General features: G+C 41.3%; 1 protein-coding gene across 1 annotated transcript in view; it reads right to left on the reverse strand.

The window, feature by feature from the left end:
* The window catches only part of SYNE1 (spectrin repeat containing nuclear envelope protein 1), a 471,821-nt gene extending 450,419 nt beyond the window's left edge, over positions 1 to 21,402 (reverse strand). Inside the window, exons 1-5 of the mRNA XM_055002895.1 lie at positions 21,319 to 21,402; positions 19,322 to 19,405; positions 9,841 to 9,933; positions 7,734 to 7,912; positions 454 to 650 (exon numbers count right to left, since the gene is read on the reverse strand). Coding sequence (XP_054858870.1) covers positions 454 to 650; positions 7,734 to 7,912; positions 9,841 to 9,933; positions 19,322 to 19,405; positions 21,319 to 21,402 — 637 coding nt within the window. The remainder of the gene's footprint in view (positions 1 to 453; positions 651 to 7,733; positions 7,913 to 9,840; positions 9,934 to 19,321; positions 19,406 to 21,318) is intronic.
* Positions 21,403 to 21,959: the final 557 nt, after the last annotated feature.

Here is a 21,959-nt window from a genome sequence, read left to right on the forward strand (position 1 = left end):
AATGGCAACCAGTGAAGGAACCTCAGAATAGGAATAACAGGGTTCCACTGGCCACCTTCAGAAAATAAACGGTGGCCACATTTTGTACCTGCTGCAGTTTCCAGATTGTCTTCAAGGGCATATATGTGTTCGTTTATTTACTTAACATATACCCTCAATGGGAATCCAAGGAAGTTTACATTATTCTCCTCTCCACCCTTTTATTTGCACTGCAATCTTGTGAAAGTAGAGTGGTGTGACAGTAATATAACCTCGAGGCTACTGAAGCATGGATCAGCATGACACCTGCAAATTGGGACCAAGCTCCAACAAGAGATCAACATTTAGCAAGAATCTCAAGCATTTTTCTTCAATGGTAGGAAGTACAACCCCACTTAAAGTTCTGCTCAGGATTCTGAGTAGTCCTGCTTAGGAATACTCTCAGAGCACAATATGATTTAAAGATTACGCTACCTTCAGGATCAAGAAGTCTTGGGATTCCCAGTTCTGACTCTGCAATTGTAAAGGCTTCTTCCAGATTTTCCCTGTTTGATCTTGTTTTCAGCTTTTCCAAATCCACTAATTCTGGACGAATAGCATGAATAACTGAATGAAACGCGACACCACTCCTCCAGCTTTGTCCAAAATCCTTGACTTCAACGCCAGCTTGCCTTAATAATAAATAATTTTGTAACAGACTGTTCAGACTCTTAACATTGAACCTCAATTCTTCGCTTCTGCCATCAATCCAGAGTGCGTTACATTTTTGAAAGGTCTCTAAAATAGAATTTATTCTTTTCTAGCAAGGTCATTGGATTAACTGCAGTGCAATCCTAAACAAATTTTCACCCTTCTAGGTTCACTGAAGTCAATGAAATTAGAAAGGTGGAACTCTGCTTAGAAATGCAGTTTAATTTTTAAGTAAATCCACTTCACTCACTGCTTCTAGATGTGTGACGCTATACAATGTTATTTTAAAAGATCACTTTTTCCCTATGTGAACATATTTTAGAAGTTTTATTTTAAAACTTTATGGTGTGAAACTATGTAACTATTTTTCTTTCTACATAATGTAAATAAAACCCCAACATAAACTATATGTGGTGTGCCAAAAATATTTTTAGTTTATTATTCTACTTTGTTTTTATGTGGCTAAATGCCATTATATTTTTCAGCAACTCCCTCTGCAAAGGAAACTTTTCAAACTATCCCCAGCCAATTTACATTTTGTGTTTTTACATTACAGAATCACACAATTACATGAACACAAAGGGGTTAGTTTAGATGATCTTTCTTTTCTTTCGTTTATATGTTCCACAAGGACTCAAATGCATTGGACTACAACATACAAACAAGAAAACAATACGTCCCTTCAAAGCTTGTATGCCAAAAACATTTTAAAATATGTTTTATTGGAAACAAAAAGTTTTATTTGGATGGGGATTGGATGGGGTTTCCTTTCTGTTTGTGTTTTTATGTTGCATCCTTTGTAATGTAAAAAAAAAAGTATGACTTTAAGAAACATAAATGTAGGTATTCAGATAGATATCAATAATGCTTTGGCACAGAAGAAGTTAGTTTTGAAGGGAGTGTTTGTTTTTGTTGCTTCAATGTTCCAAGGCACAGCTTTAGAAGAATCTCAGATTCTGATATTATGAGCTCTGTTGTGGGAAATATTTGCAATATTAAAAACCCTGAAATTCAGGAAACAAGCATTTAGGAGACATCAACAGTTAAATGCATAAGATACTTTAAGATATTCTGTACAAGCACTCTTACTTTTATATTAAAAAAGGTGATTCAAGAAAAAAAAAACGGCCGAGGTATTATTTACACTGGGTAGGATCCTAAGCCATTTGAGTGCATTGCAGACCACCACACTACATCCCATTCTGTTCTAAAGGGTATACACCACACCTAAGAAACTGAATTTCAGGGAGGAGAGCGGGCTGCAACAAGAAGGATGGTGTTAGAAAATTCTATACCGCAAGTGCAGTTCCACTCATGCTGCATAGGATACATTGTTTATTTTGCAGCTACCAGGTTTACAGTTATTTTATTTTATTTATTTTATTACACTTCTATTCCGTCCTCCCCGAAAGTGGACTCAGGGAGGATCACTGTTGGAAATACAATGTTTTGTGTACACAGAAGGCAGAAGACACAGAATACCTACAGGGGGCAGCAAAATACGATCCTTCTTTCTGCCTCTCTTCTATCCTTTTTGCATGTCTCTAGATTGGTATTCTTAGGCTACTTCCTGTTTCTTCCCAGAAGTCCCTCTCTTCCAGCTCAGTAAGGTAGTTAATATCTATTCTGTTTCTCTGCTTTCTATGAAAGTTGTAATTCCTGAATAAACTCTCTTCATTCACTCCTTAATCAGACTCAAGGTCATTCCTAATATATACCAAAGCCTACATGGTAGCAGAAGATGGTTTGTGGATTGCTCGCTAGTTAAAGGACTAAGACTCACCAGAGGCCCCCTTCACAAGCTCTGTGAAAGAGAGACCCAAGGGACAAAATGGCTGCCTATAGCATTCAGCAAGTTGCAGTGATAGAAAGGCTGAATGAAAGAAATGTAATCTGGAAAGCCCACATTCAGACTCATTTCATGGAACAAGGAGTTTGGGACGCAATTAAAGATCCAAGAGTGGCAAATAAGGAACCTGAAAAGCAAAGAAAATGGGACGAACACAGTGACAAAGCCAACGGGATCCTGTTTAAAGGTTTGGAGGACTGGGATATTTTGCAGGTGATTCATATTGATAAAGGTAAAAATATCTGGAAAGAAGTTCAAAGACTTTATGCAGACATTTTGCTTAAGGGTAGAATGTTTTTACAAAGGAAGTTGTTCTGTATTAGAATGGGAGAGCATCAGAGCTTGCATGAGCACCTGGATGATTTTCTGGCTTTAGTCCAGCAGCTTTGATGAGCTGGAAAAGATCTCCTTGATGAAAATCGCATAGTACTGTTGCTGATCAGCCTGCAACCAGAGTATGAAAGTTTCATCAATCAGAGTCAAATCTTAAGAAAGATTTGACTCTGAGTCAAGCCATAAGCATGCTGGAGGAGTATAATAGAAATAAGGAATTCCAGAACTCAGACAAAGGGTCTGGACTGAGGGACTGTGAAGGTTCTATGGGTGCTGTAAAGTTAAGCAAGAAAGCTGATGCATTTTGTCATGTATGTGGGGAAAGTGGGCACTTCAAAAGGGACTACCATCTCTTCAAATAAAAGAATTCCTCCCGGAGAGGAAAGGGAAGGGCAGTGAGGAATTTCCAACGTGACAAACCAAAACCTGCAAAGAAATACTTTATGTGAGCAGAAAGAGAACCTAAAGAGCAATTTTGGTATATTGACTCTGCATGTACAGCTTACTTGACAGGGAATAAAGCTTTCTCTGAAACGCTAAAGGAAGAAAAAAGGGAGGTGTTGCATGTAGCAGATGGCAGATTTGTAGAAATAGCAGGCAGAGGGTCTGGAACATTAAGATGCAAACTTCCAAATGAACAGGCCTGGGAAATTTTGCTAAAAAAGTGCTTCTATGTGCCAACTTTGGAAACTAGCCGGCTTCCTGTAAGCTTGCTTGCAGAGAAAAACATGCAAGTATTTTTTGGGAAACAATGTCTCATTAAGGAAGACAGAGAAACAATAGCTGTAGCTAAGAAGTGGAATGATCTATGTGCCCTGGAAACATGCCAGCAAGCAGCTGACTTTGCAAATGCAAAAGACTTTGCAAATGACATAAATTGTCTTTAATCTGGCACCGGCGTTTTGGGCACCAAGATGTAAATTCAATCAGCCAACTTCAAAACAATAATCTGACAAAAGTCATGCAATTTACAAAGTGTGTTTTTGAAGAAAAATGTGTATGCGGCATTAAAAACAAGGCAGTCCGACCCAGCTTTAGAGGAAAAGGAGCTGAGGAAAATGACGCAAGGCAGCCATTAGATTTAATATATAGTGACCTATGGAGTCCAATAAGAATAGTGACACCAAGTGGTAACAAATATATTCTCACCTTCACTGATGCATTCTCCAAGTTTACTGTAACATACTTGATCGGGAAGAAAAATCAAGTGCTGGAAAAATTTAAAGCTTATGTAGCAACGGTCAGTAACAGGTTCCAGAGAGGGCCTTTGGCACTCTGCACTGACATTGGAGGTGAATATGTAGGACATGAAATGAAAAATTATGACCACACAAGGGATTCAGCATCAAGTTACAGTGCCATATATGCCAGGGCAGAACAGAGTAGCAGAGAGAAAGAATCACTCTCTCACTGAAATTAGTAGGTGCATGCTCCTCGAAGCAAGGCTACCTGAGAAATTCAGGGGGAAGCAATTAACACTGCTACCTACCTGCAAAATAGACTGTCCACCAAAGGTGCAAACAATACCCCATATGAACTATGATATGGGCACAAACCCAGTCTGAATCACCTCATGATCTTTGGATCAAAAGCCTACAGTTATGTTCCTAAAGAAAAAAGGTCTAACATGGATCTCCGAGCAGAAGAAGGAATTGTTGTGGGATATGCACAAGGACGCAGATGATACTGAATCCTTAACCCAAAGACTGAAACAATAAAAATCTGCCACATTGTCTATGTTAATGTAAGGAAGATAGTAGACATTGGTGAAAGTGCACCAACAGAGAAAATGAAAAGTCATATATCAGGTGGTGAGAGAGAGTAAACACGAACATACCACCAATTTCTGGCAAGGACAGAAATTGTGCCTGAACCCTCCACATGGGAAGACATAACAAAAATGCTTGCCAAAGAAGCAAAGGGCAGCAGAGGAAGAGACTGAATCTCTCATAAAAAGCCAGACACGGAACCTTGAAGAACTCCTTCCAGGGAAGAGAACAGTGGGAGGCAAGTGGATTTTCAAGACCAAATGTGATACAGAAGGTGAAGTGCAAAGATACAAGGCAAGATTGGTTGTCAAAGGCTACACTCAGAAATACAGTGAAGACTATAAAGAGACCTTCGCACCAGTGGTGCGGCACACTTCAATAAGGGTGCTCCTGAGTATAGCTGCAGCGCAAAAGATGCACATGAAGCATCTAGACATAAAAACAGCTTTTCTGCATGGTGAAATAAAAGAGGAAGTTGACATGGAAGAGCCACGAGAATTCGATCAATCCCAGAACAGGCATCTCATGTGTAAACTGCAAAAGAGCTTATATGGGCTGAAACAAGCTGCAAGGTGTTGGAATGAAAAACTATACCAAACGTTGACCAAAGAAGGTTTTAAGCATGTCAAAGCTGAACAATGTCTTTACTCAAGGTACCAAGACAATAGATGGACTTTCATTCTGGTTTACACCGATGATCAGATCTTGTGTTATGAAGAGAAGAAGGACTATGATGAAATAGTCCAACATCTGAGTCAAGAAGTTGAAGTGAAAGAGTTACGAGTTATCACCTATTACCTAGGAGTCCAAGTAGAAAGAGAAGATGGAAGGTCTTCTCAGCCAAAACCAGGAAGTCCTAGAGTTTCTAGAACACATGCAAATGAAAAATTGTAGGCCAGAAGATACTCCTGTGGAAGTAAATTACCTAAAGCAACAGGGAAATGATGAACTTCTGCCCAACAATAAACAGTACAGGGAAGCAATTGGAAAATTGCTGTATGTAAGTACCCTGATGCATTCAGATATAGCAGCAGCAGTTGGCATGTTGTGCAGGAAGGTTCAGTCACCAAGCAAAAGAGATTGGAATGCAGTCAAGAGACTGGCCAAATACCTGAATGGGACTATGCATCTGAAACTGAAGTTGCCAACAAGAGATAATCCCAGGTTGGTGGGATATATGGATGCAGATTGAGCAGGAGAAACCAAGGGCAGAAAATCTACCAGTGAACATTTGTCCTTTTATGGCAATGGAGCAGTGAGCCGGAGCAGCCGAAAACAAGAAACTCTGGCTCTGTCCTTGACTGAAGCTGAATATGTATCAGAAGCAGAGACATGCAGACAACTGAAGTGGATGCTGCAACTGATGAATGACTTTGGGACAAAAGAACCCAAACAGAAAAAACAGAAAAAAAGAGCCTACAATCACAACATTTAAAAACAATACATATAATTAACAATATCCGTCAAATTTTCATTGAAACACATTATAAAATTCACACTCATGACAATAATGTAAAGGTTTCCAAGATGGCAACAGTCGCTGGCAATATTCACCAACAACTGAACAGTAAAAAACAGGGCAGTAAGCAGGTTCGAAAAATTAAAATCAATCATCCCCCCCTCCCCACAAAGGAGGATATTGGCATATCATATAACAGTAATATGGCATAACTGCAACAAACACACATTTTGGAAAAGGATTTAGCTGCCTGAAATGACTGCATAACACACTGATATTCATATTCTTTTCATTCTCTTATTACTCTGTCTAAATAGATGTATTTCCTTAAAGTCTGGTATGCATATAGTTGTGCAGAGGATCTTGAGTCATATACAGAACATCCATCAATCAAAGCATTTTTGTTCAAGTTCTTATCATTTCTCTTCTGCTCTTAAACATGACAACTCTCCATGATGGTGTTCAGGAGGGCCTATCTGTTATAGGGATGGGCGATTTATATTCAGTATTTGGAAAAATACCAAATTTTACCTGATCCAGTAAAATTTCGGTATTATCAAACTTAAATTTGTATTACCAAATAAATTTGGTAACTCGGTAAAATAAATACCACATTTAATCTAACTGAATTCATTTTGTAAAATTCGGTAAAATTTAGGCATCGCAGCAGGGATGTTCCTTGCTATTCCTCGTTGTTCCTTTGCTGGAACAGTAAAGAAACAGTGCTCCCCACCTTTTTTAAACCGATGGGGGGTGGATAAGGGAGGGGAAGTGAGGCAGAGGCAGGAAGGGAGGGGGAAGTGTGAGTGGCCAGTCCTTCCAGTAGCTCTCTCTTTGGCCAATGGGATTCTCAAGAAGGAGAGTGCCTTTTTTAAACTGCTGCAAGGAGTTAAATTAAGAGGCTTGCCTCAGAGCAGCCTCCATTTTGTTGCCGTCTGAAGACTGAGAGAGCTGCTGCTGCTGCTGCTGGCTTGGCTCTCTGTCTCTGGGGCTGGGGCTGGGACTCTGGTTGGCCTGCTTTGGACTGTGACTGCCTAGATCTTAGAGTGAGTGATTCCTGCTGCTGAGACGTGCACTTGGAAGACTTCTGAGTCTGACCTGCCTGGCCGATAACTTGCCTCCAGCCCTGCCTCCAGCCTCTGCCCCCCTCACCTGGCTGAAAGGGGAAAAACAAATTCGGGAACAGTGAGGAAGGCAAAGTGCACTCCTGTGTTGCACCAGGAATAACATCATTCCTATTGCGATGCAGAATTAATGAGTTGCACTGGAGGCAGACTGAATAAAAATTAGCCCCCAATTTAGCGTTTGAGGCCAATTTTTACTCAATCGGCCCCTGTACAACCCATTACTTCCGTAATATCGTTCCTGGTGCAATGCAAGGATGCTCTAGAGTTAAGTGCCCCCATGTGACTCTCACTGCACCCACTCCATCCCCCAATTTGACACCCCAGGGACCTGGCAACCTTAGGTGGGAGGAGTGGACCAGTTAAGAGTCTCAAGTGCCAGAATTGCAGGCTCCTTTTAGAGAAGTCTACACACGTTTTTACAATTCTCTACTGTTTTCATTGCTCTTTGTCATAAATCTTACTTTGCTTATGCAAAATAGCGTTGCCCTATTTTAACCCACAATCAAGTAAATCCATAGATTACTTACTTTGCTGCTGTGTATTGAACCCATTTTAGCAATGCCTTCTTTGCATTCCCTTTGACTTTGGATACCACCTTTCGCTTAGATGGTGGACTGGTAGCCTCTGAACTGACAACACTGTCCACAGATGAGGTACTGTTGGATAATGACTGCAGCTGTGGGAGGTTGCTTGTAAGTTCCTCAATCTGTATATGGAACAAAGTCTGTTAACTGCAGTGAACAATTTAGCAATTGTCCATTTCCCTGTTAGTTATTACATTGCATTAATAGTCTGAACTGTACACACTACATGAAAAAGTGCCCCGATTAAAAAATTTTTTTTACTTGTAATCTACATTTTAGAATTCATCCTACAAAGAATGTAAGACAAGTCAGTTACTGCCCATGCAATGTTATTGGACAGATTGTTCTCATGTACAGGTGTTATTTGTTTGAACTACCATCTCCACATAGCTGTGCATGCTGTTTTTTGATTTATGTGACTGTGGTCTTACATCTTTCAGCCACTACAATCCTATAAATTGCATGTAGTACCTGACATGAGGCATGAATTAACATAAATTCACCCCCAGATAAGTGTGGCACAGCCATGTGGCCACAAGCAACCCTTTATACTCCCAAGGCACTTGTGAGAGAAGCTTGCAAGTGTAAACTAAACAGTTTCATAGAACATTCATAAAACAAGAGGTTTGTACATTGTAACCACCATCCCGGGACTGCTTCACACAATCATTTTTCATTTTTTTTCAACACTGAGTTATTCAAGTCAGTCAACGTAGGTTAAAAGCACATATACTACATTGATTTCTCTTGAGTCAGATTTAATAAATACGGCCCATATAAGTGCCTTGAGATCAATGGGCTTAAACTGGTGTAACTCAGCATAGGATTGCTCTGTTTGAGTACTTTCTTAGTCAAGGAGAGGAAAGCACCATTATGGTTGATGATTTACTTGGCTTGGTTGGGGGTCTCTAACTTAGAAGTGAATTGTTTTTATTTTGAATGCAGTTTTATTTCAACTATTTGTGTTTAGGATTGAAGGATAAGGTGCTTAGTTTTCAAGTTTTAAACATTCACCAACTATCACTGAATTTCACATTTAGCATTTAATAACTGTCTATTTTATCTTAGTGCTCAATGTTAAACGTTCACAAGTAATTTCAGAATTCTAATGTAAATTTGGAACTGGTGTAAAGCTTTTTCTTATTGTTGTTTTGCTAACTGTACTAATCCCTAAACGGTGGAATTTCAATAACTGATTTTTCTTGCAAATAATACAGTTGGGCTAACGGGAGGTGGGGGGTGGGGGGGCAGGGGAATAATTTGAGCTCTTCTTCTGATCCAAACATACAGGTATGTTTTTTTTTAATGTGGTACTTCTGATCACACTGCACAACCAGTCCATTTTTCTTATACTCTAACAGAGAGGAACTTTTCCCTCATGACATTCTTCTGAATTAAACAGGCAGACATGGGAAGTGTGATACAGTTGATTACAGTTACTTATGAAAATTACATTTACTGATAAAAATTATTTATCATTCCTCCAGCAACTTAAATATTTGAAAAAGAAAAGCCAATTGGAAAAAATCCCCACTGAGAGAGAAACCTGATACTTATAACTGGTTAAGAAAACTACCAAATAGCACAAATGAAACTAACAAATTAGAGAAATTAATGAAGGTTGCAAATTATCAAACAAATATATTGAGAATTGGACTTTGTTTGTTCCTTAGTGGAACACTATATAACACAGTATGCATCTCTTTCTGTTGTAAAATGTTGTTATAAATATGATATAATTCATTTATGTTATATAGGATGGTATAATTCAGTTTTCCAAAGTATGAGGCACTTAAAATAAAAAATTACCTGCCATCTGAGAAACATAATCCTAAAGTGGAAGGAAGCAAGCCTGAACAGGCACTCATGCAGGGATGCAATGAGGTTCACAAGAGATTCGATTATGTAACTAATTTACTTCTCATAGCAAACTATGCTGTACTTTCATAGACTACTAATATGCACCAGTGTACACTCTCTGAATTACTGATAAAACTGTTGGAAGTTTACTTTAAACAGTTTTTTTAAAAATAATAAAGGGAAAAAGTACCTGAAAATACAAAATGATAGTCCACAACAATCCAAGCACAATAGATGGTCTACCATCCGCAATGTCAGTTGAGTTAATGTTTACAAGCTTAATCTGTATTGGGGGAAAAATATTGTTATAATTTGCAACAGAACTCCGCAACAGCTAGTTAGTGTTTCTAGGGATGAAGGGTTTTTTTAAGTAATATGTTTGAGAGAAAATATTTACAGCTTATATTTTTGATATGAAAGTTAAATCTATCATTATCCCACAATCTGAAGAAAGATAAAAAGAAAGTCAACATCTACGCATAGAGTTTGCAATTTCAGTTCACAAACATACATTCCCTATCCTCTCTATCACTTCCTTGCTCATTCATTGCTGTCTTCTCTACCTCTTCCTGACTAGATGAACAAAATGAACAAAACTTCTTGAAAGCAATTCCTATCACAGGTTCTCAGCTACAGTGCGGTTTGTTAATTTTCTCTGGGTAGAGCAAGAACAATAGGAGGAGACAGTAGCTTGGATCCAAAGGTGTCTTCCCAAGAATGAGAGTGATTTTTGCCCTTTCCTCTCCCTGTACAGATCCTCACATTGCATCCGCTGCTGTTCCTGAGAGTTCCAAGATCCCCAGGAACAGTCTATTGAGTACCACCATGAGCTGGAGGGGAGAGGTGAGAAAGACATTCTGTCCTCAGGACTTTCCCACATGAGGGCTTTTCCCTGTATTTTCTTAGCTGTTGATCTAATAGCTCTCCCAGTTGTAATCAAACAGAGTATCATGAGTAGAATGCTTACCAATAGAGAAAAACAATTGTCAAAACTTACTAAGTTAACCAATCAAATGTGATAGATCATTTAACAGAGCATTTAAATCACAACTATGTCAAAATTATATGCTTTTGTCAAATATCAAGAATTACACATGTGTAGAAATATATATTGAGTCATCCTTCAGAACAGTCACTTGCTTTCAAGCAGCCAATACTTAATGTTTAGTCATGTAAAGCAAGAACAATGAAGTATGCCAGTGGGCCATTCTGCAACAATCCTCACCAGAATTGAAAGTTATAACAAACTCCCTATAGCATGTCAAATTCCCACAAAAAATGAAGACAGTAAGAGGGGGCGAGATATCAAGGCACAGGCATGTCTACTAGAGATATATCACTATTAGGACTTGATTGCCCCTGTGCCTTTTTATAGAGATACTAGAAAATTTACTGACACAAGGGATAAAAATTCCCTATTACCAAGATGAGGAGGGGACAGAATAAGGTGGGATTGTCCCACAGTCGCAGTTCAGTTAGTGGAAAGTGGGGGAAGAGGTGGGAAGAACCAATAAATCACAGGAACAAATGCTACTCAAAACTGGTTGTTTGAAAAAGATCGGGCTTAAAGTGGTCCCAAAAGAACCAGAAAAAAATCAAGATAGGAATAATGTGCGGTGAAAACTAATGGCTAAAGATAACATGTGAAAGCCACAGTATAAACTGCAGTACTTTTGGACCAGAAATGATACAATAGAGTTAGTGCCATGGTCAGACCACGCAGTTCTGGAGGCTCGGTTGGGTATGTGAGCAAATTTATTCTCGCCCCTGGAGACTCATGGATCCAATTGGTTTCCAGAATGCTCTGTGGGAACCAATGCTCCACAGCGGTTCATTGGATGACCTGGTGGAGGACTGGCAGGTCCAGCTCTCCAAAGCCCTCAATGAAATTGCTCCCTGTCATCTTCTTCGTTCCCGTAATTGCCAAGCACTTTGGTATACAGAGGAGCTACGGCGATAGAAACAGGAACTAAGACGACTTGAGCGCATGTGGCGGTGATCTCGTGATGAAGAAACAAGAACATCTTATAGGTTGCTTATGAAATCCTATGAGATGGCAGTGAAAGCTTTGAAGAAGAAACATTATGCAGCTTCCATTGCATCAGCTAGCTCTCACCAGGCTAAATTGTTTAATGTGGTGCATTCATTGGTCTCTCACTCAGGTGGCGACTGCCAAAATTTGAATTCGGTGATAAGCTGTGAGGCTTTTGTGAGCTTTTTGGCTGATAAAATCTTGTCTCTCCGCCACGACCTACCAGCCATAGTTGATACAGTATGTGAACTAGAGGCCCCTTGGCCGTCTTCAGGGTGGATATTTCATCATTTCAGCCCTCTTTCTGAGGAGGAGGTGGACAGGATTATGCAGGTGGTGAGGCCTACCACATACCTCCTGGACCCGTGTATGTCATGGCTGGTAAAAGCCAGTGTCAATGGACTACGGGGTTCCTTGGAGGTGATTGTAAACCTGTCCTTGAGCTCTGGAGTGTTTCCCAGAGCGTTAAAGGAGGCTGTGGTGCGGCCCCTTCTGAAGAAACGATCACTAGTTCCCACCGACCAGCTCAACTACCGCCCGGTCCGTTTCTGGGTAAGGTGATTGAGCGGGCGGCGGAAAAACAACTGCAGAATTTCCTGAAGGAGACCTCAGCCCTAGATCCCTTCCAGTCCGGCTTCCATCCAGGACACAGGGTGGAGACATTGCTGGTCGCCCTCACAGACAATCTTCGCAGACATCTGGACCGAAGCGGATCGGCGCTGCTGATTCTATTAGATCTTTCGGCAGCATTCAATACGGTCGATTATGACCTTCTGACTCACCACCTCACCGATGTGGGAATTCAGGGGACAGCATTACAGTGGCTAGTCTCTTTTCTCCACAATCGGAGAAAGAGGGTAGCACTGCGGGAGAAGGTATCATCCCGTAGGCCACTAACATGCGGTGTGCTGCAGGGAGCGATACTCTCCCCATTATTATTTAATATCTATATGTGCCCCCTCGCCCAGTTGGCGTGAAGTTTCAGGCTTGGGTGTCACCAGTATGCGGACAACACCCAGCTGTATCTGCTGTTGGACGGACGGCCTGGATTGGCCTCGGCTGTCCTGGAGCGTGCTTTTGAAGCTGTGGCTGGATGGTTGAGGCAAAGATGGCTGAAATTAAACCCTGCAAAGACGGAGATCCTGTACTTGAGTCGCAGAAACGTGGACTTGGGACCCTGGCTTCCTATAATCGATGGGGAAGTGCTTACACTAGCTCCGAGAGTTAGGAGCCTGGGGGTGATCCTGGATCCCTCCTTCACAATGGAGGATCAGGTCACTGCGACTGCCCGGTCTTCTTTTTGTTATCTTCGACAGACCAGGCAGCTTTCCCCTTATCTTTCGTCCCGCGACTTGACTACAGTGGTCCAAGCAATGGTCACCTCTAGGCTGGACTATTGTAATGCGCTCTATGCTGGGCTTCACCTGAACCTGATCCGGCGGTTACAGCTGGTACAGAATGCAGCAGCGTGGGTCATCACCGGAATGCTGATGCGTATGCATATAATGCCGGTATTGCGTTAGCTGCACTGGTTGCTGGTGGAGTACAGAATCAGGTTCAAGGTTTTGGTACTAACCCATAAAGCCCTATACAGACTGGGACCGGTGGATCTGCGGGACCGCCTCTCCACATATGAACCCCAGAGGACTCTTTGCTCTAGTGATAAGCATCTATTAAAGATACCTAGCCCTAGGGAGGTCCGCCTGGCATCGACCAGGGCCAGGGCTTTTTCAGTCCTGGCCCCAGCCTGGTGGAACGCTCTGTCCAATGAGACCAGGGCCCGGCAAGATTTATTAGTTTTTCACCGGGCCTGTAAGACAAGAGTTGTTCTGCCAGGCATATGGTTGATGCCTGACAGTGCCCCCTAGCTGGGGGAGTACAGATATGCCCTCCCTACTAGTGACACCTCCATCTCTCATATTTCCTTGCCAAAATACTCCGGAGATAGCTAAAATGGTGGTCGCCTAGATTGTGTGCTGCTGTGTTTATATAAATACATATATATGTATGTATGTATTTTAATCTATGTATTTAAGATGTTTTATGGTTTTAAATTGTATATACTATAAAATATGATTTTAAACTTGGTTGTACTCCACCCTGAGCCTGCTGATATGGGGAGGGCGGAATATAAATTGAACATAAATAAAATAAAATAAATAAAAATAACTCCATGTGGAAATGCCCTCAGTCCTTTGTAAACAACTTAATGGAAGTGAGGGAGTGGTAGGAAGGGGAAGATAGACTATATGAACTGATGTTTGATTTGATGTTATAAAAGACAGGCTGACGGAAAAATTCACTGTGAGTCTCCAGTCCTAGGGTTGCCAGGTCCACTGGAGTCCAACCTGGGGGATGAGGGAGGGGCACAGAGTGTGTGCAGGGGGGAACTTACCTCATGCATGCGCTTTTTATGCGCATGCAATCTGGAGCTTTTCCTTGTCACGTCAGGAATAACATCATTCCTGGCATGAAAATCGGACCCCATGGGGAGATGTCATTCCCAGCATGACAAGGAAGGGCTCTGGAGTATGCTCTCACATGCTCTGGAGCTGCTAGGTCCATTCCCTGCATTTCTTCTCTCACCCCGCTGGCCAGGTGAGTGGTAGGGATGGCAGAGACTGGGAGTGGGGGATCCCTAACTCTGACTGAGGGACTGGTAACCCTAGATTATCCTTCATATCCTTCTCCTAACACCAGTTTCCCACAGTTTTTGCTCCCTACATAGAATATTTAGTAAAACAGGGTGCAAAAGTTACACTATTTAATTTCCACTTAAGGATTATGCTAAAGTTACACTATTAATTTTATTAACACATTATATGATTATTTCATACAAACACTGTACCAACCGGTGATCCTCTGTACACGGACTAGCATGAAAAAAAAATAAAATGTGACCAATTAATTACTAGGATAGGGATGGTAAAATAAGAGACAAGACGAAAATGGTTATATTACCAGATATGATATTTAGATTTCCACAAGTTTTGTGAATTTTTCAGCAATCAGTAAAGATCCTAAAGAATCAAACTGCTTACGTATATTACTAGGAGAACACAAGTCTACCATATAAAAAGAGTGGGTACAATCTAGGACCAAAAAGGGCAATCCCACTTTGCTCTTGAAGCATCTGCTAAAGTAGAGCTTTGAACACATGACTTTCTCAACCCACTGTATTTTTCTCCATTTTCTATATATACTTAGGAGCAGGGCTTTTTTTCTGGGAAAAGAGGTGGTGGAACTCAGTGGGTTGCCAGCAGAGGGGGCAATTCTTGGCAGGAGGTGGTGCCCCGGTACCACATGCGTGTGCGCAAAGTGCACATACGCTCCCAGGACCGCACAATGACATCACTTTGGGTCAGCTGGAACAAGGGGGGAGTTTTTTAAAGTTTAAATCGCCCTCAGAGAAAATGGTCACATGGCTGATGGCCCCGCCCCTTGATCTCCAAACAGAGGGGAGTTTAGATTGGCAATCTAAACTCCTCTCTGTCTGGAGATCAGGGGGTGGGGCTACCAGCCATGTGACCATTTTCAAGAGGTTCCAGAACTCCGTTCCACCACATTCCAGCTGAAAAAAAGCCCTGCTTAGGAGTAAATCCCATTTATTTATTATTTATTGATGTTATTTATCATCTGCCTTTCTCACTGAGATTCAAAGTAGATCACACAATTCAATGCTATCAATAGGATGAGATATCCAATAAGCAATGTAATAGGACTGGAATTGCAGAAATCTGAATAAATCGTAAACAAGCAGTATGTTAAAATGTACTGAGAACAAGATAATGGATACAGATAACAGATAACACATACCTTACATACACACACGCACGCACGCACACACACACGCAGTAGTAAAATCCAGACCCATCCCCTTTCTTGACGCATCTTCTGAGCCATGCTATAGCCTATCATCTTTATTAAAATGTAGAATGTCAGTTGTGTGGAAGCCTTCCTGACTTCTTCATGCATGCTGTTCCACTTTGGGTTGCCAAATGGGCCCTTCAAAAATACTGAACATATTTCCTCCCCATAGCCCCCCTACTCACCCAAGATAGGATCTTTCAGCAAGAGCAAAATGTGCACTCCTGGCTCCAGCATTATGACATCAGTTTCTGAAGCAGCAGCAGCTGTAGAGGATAGCTACAAGAGGGAGGAGGCAGGGAGGTGGAGTGGGAGCTCCTGCTCTCCTTGATAATCAGGGCAGCTGTGCTTGCTTTCTTTGGTGGCAGGCTGCTAGAAGCGGGGTGGGGGGGCAGACACAGGGAGGAGAAGCATCAGCTCCCACTTTCCTCGATGGCCTGGGCAGTCACACTTGCTGTTTTTAGTAGTAGCAGCCACTGAGGCTGGCTGCTAGGAGGAAGGGAGGCGAAGCATGTCTGGTATTTTCATTCGATTTTGTTTGGACAATCCAAGAAAATACCAGCATGTCCAGGTGAAAACCAGACAATAGGTTTGTTTATTGCTAACTGGAAACTTCTTGTAGACTTCTTGCATGAAACGGATAATGATTTGATGATTTTTGGGTTTGATGAATAAGAAATTTGGATAATAGAAAAAAGAAAGTTTTTCTTTGGAAACAGAGTAAGAGAAAACTTTGTAACTAAACATATATTTGTCTCAGAGAAAATTGGAAGCCTCTTTTTAGTTTATATAGTTTTTCTCCGTTTTCTTTGTTATTTCTCTGTTATTTGCTATTTTTCATTTATTAAAATTCTTTTTTAAAAAAATCCCCAACAGGAATATTGGAAAAATTGGGTGGGAGCACTGAGAAAAATCTTGTCTTATAAAGCGTTTCAGTCTTCCAAAATATACAACACAAAAAAGTCTGAGGTTTTCTTAATATTGCCAGTGGAAAAAAGGAAATTTGCAGGAGCACTGATTTTTCCTATGTCTCAGACAGCAAAAATTAAAGATACATGTGCTATGACAACATATGGTGCAGCAGTTTACATCTGTTTTTTAAATAGTGGTTATATTTTCAATTTTATGAAGATGAAGATATTTATAATTTTATATTCCATAAATATGAAAATAGTACAATCTTATATGCTAAGTAAATTATAAATTATGCATTTTATATTTTTAAATCAGTAAAAGGAGTAAAAATAGAAAATGTTTCCTCCTTTGTGGTACAATCCTATGCAGAGTAATTCCATTCTAAATTTACTAATTCCTGTGGCCTAGACTACAAAAATTCTGCAAAGGACTACACTGTTAGCTTCTTTGGTTTGTCCTGTTTGTATTTTTAATCTCTTGATGATATTCCTATTTCTCTTTCACAATACACCTGTGTCCTGGGATGGCCCCGGCTCCCGCAGTCGCTCCCCGGATGAGCAGCCACCCTGAGTCCGCCCCATACGCCCTGTTCGCCGCCACAGGCACTCACCTGGAGGCTGGGGCTCTTCGCCGCCCGGGCCAGCCGGCCGCCAGAGACATGCGGCAGCGGCGGGGTGGCCCACGGGGTGGCAGCGCAGCCCGAGAGCACCCGGGCCGATGTGCCAATGGAGCTGGAGCTCGGTCGCGGAGGATGCCCTCAGGCCCAGGGGCAAGCCAGCAGCCAGGAGAGCTGGGCGGGCTGATGCCGGCCGCGGGAAGGCAGCCCTGCCGGCCCAGCAGCCAAGGGCCGGCCCACCGCGCCCAGCCAGGGGGACGTGCAGCCGCCCCAGAAGCCGAGTGGCGTGCAGCCTGTATAGGCCCGCCCTCCAATACCTGACGGCCACAGGAAATTCGCCCAGGGCCGTATTGGCCTGGGCCGGGCCGGCAGGGGGGCGGGGCCCTGGGAGAGAGACAGAGGCCAGAACCTCTCAGGGATGACCACGAGGTGGAGCCACCAGCTATGGCCACACCTGGCTCAGGTGTTGGGAATCACCCTGGGATCCAGCCCAAGGAGGAGTGTGTGTGTGAGGCTGAGACCTGAGCCTGAAGCCAAGGGCAGGCTCAGCCGGGACCTGAGGGAGACCTAGGGGCCAACGCTGGTGCCTAGCCCAAGGAAGGTGCCCATTCTGAGGTCTGTGGGAGGAACCTTCGCTCTCCCTCCCCCCCACCACCCAAGTTCCAGGGCCGGGGAGGAGAAACTTTAAAGTGGCGCCAGCTGGGCGACCTCTGGGTAGGCTGAGGAGACGGACCTGCCGAAGGGGCAGCCAGCATGGCCTCTACCCCGCCGACCACACCCACGGACCCGCCCCGGCATGATAACCAGGAATCTAGGAATGATTTTCAGTTCATCTTTGTCTTTTATACTGTATGTTTGGGCCTTTCCAAAATCTTAGCATTATCAATAACCTCCTAAACCATGTTCCTTCTTTGAAGATAATGTAAGATTCTAGTTCATTTATTTCATTTTATCTAAGATTATTACTGCAAGGCTGTCATTGTTAGCCTTCCTTTATGTCATCTAAAATTACTGATACCCTCTATACCTTGTTCTCATTTTTATTGCCCATAAAATTCAACTATGCTCCTCATCATGATTTTCCTTTCTTTATCAGAATTGTTATAAAATCTTTTTTCTGTATACTTGCACTTTGTTGTTCTATTTGTTATGTTCCTTCTCCTCAAGTCCTATTCTCCTCTGACACTGCTGGTTAAACTAAAAAATCACATATATTATCTTACGCATACATCCATTTTCTTTGGCAGTACCTTACCTTTGGGAATTACTGCCCCCAGACATTACTATAGTCCTTACTCTTCAAGAACCAGCACAACACACACACACACACACACACACACTCAAATACATATACATAAATCTTTTTGTAATTAAACAAGGTATTTCAACTCAGTATATGTCCTCCTCCATTACTTCCCCTTATTTATTTCTTTTCCTTTTCTCTGTGTGTCTTATCATAAGCCCATGGATATGGTTTTGCTGACTTTTATTCCATTCTTTATATTACACATCTCATGTTTTAAGAAATAATAATTCCAAAAGGACTAACAAAAAATCTATGCAATATTGGCATACACAGGATAATAACTGGACTGTTGCAAACCACATACTAAGGCAGTAACAGCTCACTGGCTCCTAGATTCTTGAATAAAATCCGAAGCAGTGGACCAAAAAATTCCATCTTGAACATCTGGTAGACTGTGGTAACATCACATAACAACAATAACAACAACAGAACAAAACCAAAGTGGAGTTTGTGTATGTTTGTATGCCTCCCATTTTTGGTGATTTTTAGAGTGATGTCTGAGAATGAATGTATCACTGTTGCACAACATCCACCGATTTTCTGTACAGAATACTGTAGCCATGCAACCACTGCAGTTCAGAATATGCCTCTAACAATGCAATCCTAAGAAGAGTTACTCCAGTCTAAGCCCACAGAAATCAATGGGCTTAGACTGGAGTAACTCTATTTAGGATTGCATTGTTAGACAGGTTAATGTCTATCCATATGATATATTTTCAGCAGGACGCAAATATGGGATTATGACAGTGTGCTGTGTATATGAATGCCCCCTGTTTGAGATTTCATACTAACTGTTTTTGTTCCCCCTTTCCCCTTAATCCACTCCTCCCACACATAGATTGGAGATCCATTTTGCAATGCAATGCATGTGACATTTTCTAAGGAAATATACATGGAGGGGGCAAAATATCAGGATGTCACAAGGTGGAACTTACCCGTCGTCCTTCCAGGAACTTAAGGGCTACACCAATGTTGGCTACTCCATGAATTCTCTTCATTTTACGCCCCTGTTCACAAGGCTTTAAAAAGTACAAATCACAATGACAATTAAGAAAGTACAGAACATAGTACCAATATGTTTTCTGAGGCTTGTGATCAGACTTGTTCCCAGGTATATAAGCTGATTTTTACTGACCTTTTAAAGCCCCTGCTAAGTGCATGCAATTCAACTATAACTCAATTACTGTAAGTTATTCATAAATCTTCTTTATTCTCAGAACAGGTAAGTGACCTGCACTTACCCCTAATACGGCACAACATAAACCAATTTCATTTCTGTTTGCTTTGATTACATGCTTATCCATGTAAGCTCCAGATCTGACAGAACATCCTTGAAACTTAGTAGTTCTATTAAACAACCTCTTGAATATCTCTCATTCTTTACATCCTACAAATATAGGGACTACAGGTTTGTATTTTTGAACATGATGAAAGGAACTACCAAACTTTATTTAGTAATATTCTACCACAAGAGGGAGTATGTTCATATCAAAATATCAAAAATAATAATAATTAAATTTAACAAAGCAGGGCCATTTAGTAACCAAAAAAGCAGCTATGTGACATTGGTGATCTGTGTCTAGATCCCCAGGCATGAAACTGAGTTTCCAAAAGTAGCAAGGAGGAAGCCGCAGCTCCAGGGGACCTACTTCAGTTCCCTTGCCAGAAATTATCCCTCTGGACTGCTTTTAGCCAGGGTACAGGGGGAAAATTAGGCACATGTACTGTGCTTGTCACTTATCCCTGCTGAGGCTTAAAGCAGTGGAGTGGAGGGAGCACTACCAACTGGGAAGCAGTGAGAGAAGAGAGTTAAACCTGATGTTCCTCAGCGCTGTGCCTTGATCCGAATCATGCCTCTTGCAGCTGCATCAGATGTTTCATGTCTGGGAACCCAACAAAAACTCTTTCTTTGGATTTGTCAGAAAAGTTGACCAAACTATGACTTTTCCATGAGCAGCATGACCTGACTACATGAGGCTACCTCCAGAGGCTGTTTGAAAGTTTCAGTTCAGGAGCAAACTGGTCATTTTATTTGGATGAAATTTCCCAATGAGCCACTGCACACTAGAGTGGAAATACACACTGCAAATTACCTGGGAACACTCAATTGTAGGATTTTATGTGTGGTCCTCAATTCATGTGCAGGCGTGCATGAATGCAGCTTTTATGGGAGCTCCCTTTGACTGACTGCATCTGCAAGTGAGTCCTTTGCTGCAAGAACAAGTACTATAGGCAACTTTGACTTGACAATTTGCATTTCTTTAAGGTGTGAGACAGTGTCAAGATCTGCATTTCAAGGAATGGATGTGAGGAAAACTGGGATACTTTTACCAGCTGAGAAGGAACTGATATCAAGCATGTGAATGTATCCACATGGAACAAATTAAAGTGTGACTGTGCAAGCGAGTGCATGGGAAGTTGGGGGAGGCCCTAAGTTGTCCAGAATGGACCAGAGACAGGTCCTAGGCTGGCATTCCAGCCCCAGAACTCCCCTCTCCCAGCAACTATTTCCTTATACATTAGTTTTAGGTTCAAAGAGAACCCTATTCGTTTCTCCCAGTGTTTTGGTTGTCTTCTTTTTCCTTCAGTTTTTATCTGTTGATACTGGCTTACTATGAAATCGTTTCATTGTTGGTCCCTGAAAAATGATCTGACACATTTATGTTTTGTTTATTAGTGATATATTATTGTTAATTTGTTTTATGATGTTCTTGGTGCCTTTTATATCTGTTACTTTTGTAGAGTATTATAAACTTGATCATTTTATTGGTCTTTTATATAGATTTCTGACTCACAAATACTCAGAGAAAATTTAAATACCTTAAATAAACATATAGGTCAGCACAATGGAAAAATAATATTAAAAACAACAATAATAATACAGACAAATAATGAAACATAAACAATGGACATTTCAATGGAAAATCCTTACCAATTTTTGTCCTGAGAGAACCTCCAAAAGGGCAATCAATACTACTCCATCTTTGATATCTTCAAATAGATCATTGACTATCATGGGAGGATTGCGCTGGGAGGAAAAAGTGGGAAGAATTCAAGTGTGAAAATTGGGTTACATTTTGTTACATTTTGTTTCCCTACCATTGGTTGTTCATATCTATTCTATTCCCAGCCACTAACCCATATCATTTCCATCTCAAAGGAGTGGGAAATGGCAAATTCAACTGGATAAGCTGGCACTCCCTGGGACTCTCCAACATATAAGAAACTATTTTTATTATGACTTTTAATACAGACGTATTCTAATCCATTTGCACTTATTGACCCACCACCTCTGTGCTTAAGAACACATCGTTCTTTCCTCTGCTTCCTTTAAATGCAATTAAATATTAAGATGGCACCAATGTTAACCACAAATAAGACTAACCACAACTACTGCAACTACTTTTTAAAGAAGATTCTACACACACACAACCCTAGCTGCTGTGTGTTATGTTTTGTGCTGAATCCATGCCAATTATTACAATAAAATACAAATAATGTTCTTACTCATGAATAATTATGAGTAACCCAATCATTCCATCTATTAATGTATATAGGCAGCTATTTCATGAG

The sequence above is a fragment of the Eublepharis macularius genome, chromosome 1 (assembly GCF_028583425.1).
Source record: "Eublepharis macularius isolate TG4126 chromosome 1, MPM_Emac_v1.0, whole genome shotgun sequence".
NCBI lineage: Eukaryota > Metazoa > Chordata > Lepidosauria > Squamata > Eublepharidae > Eublepharis > Eublepharis macularius.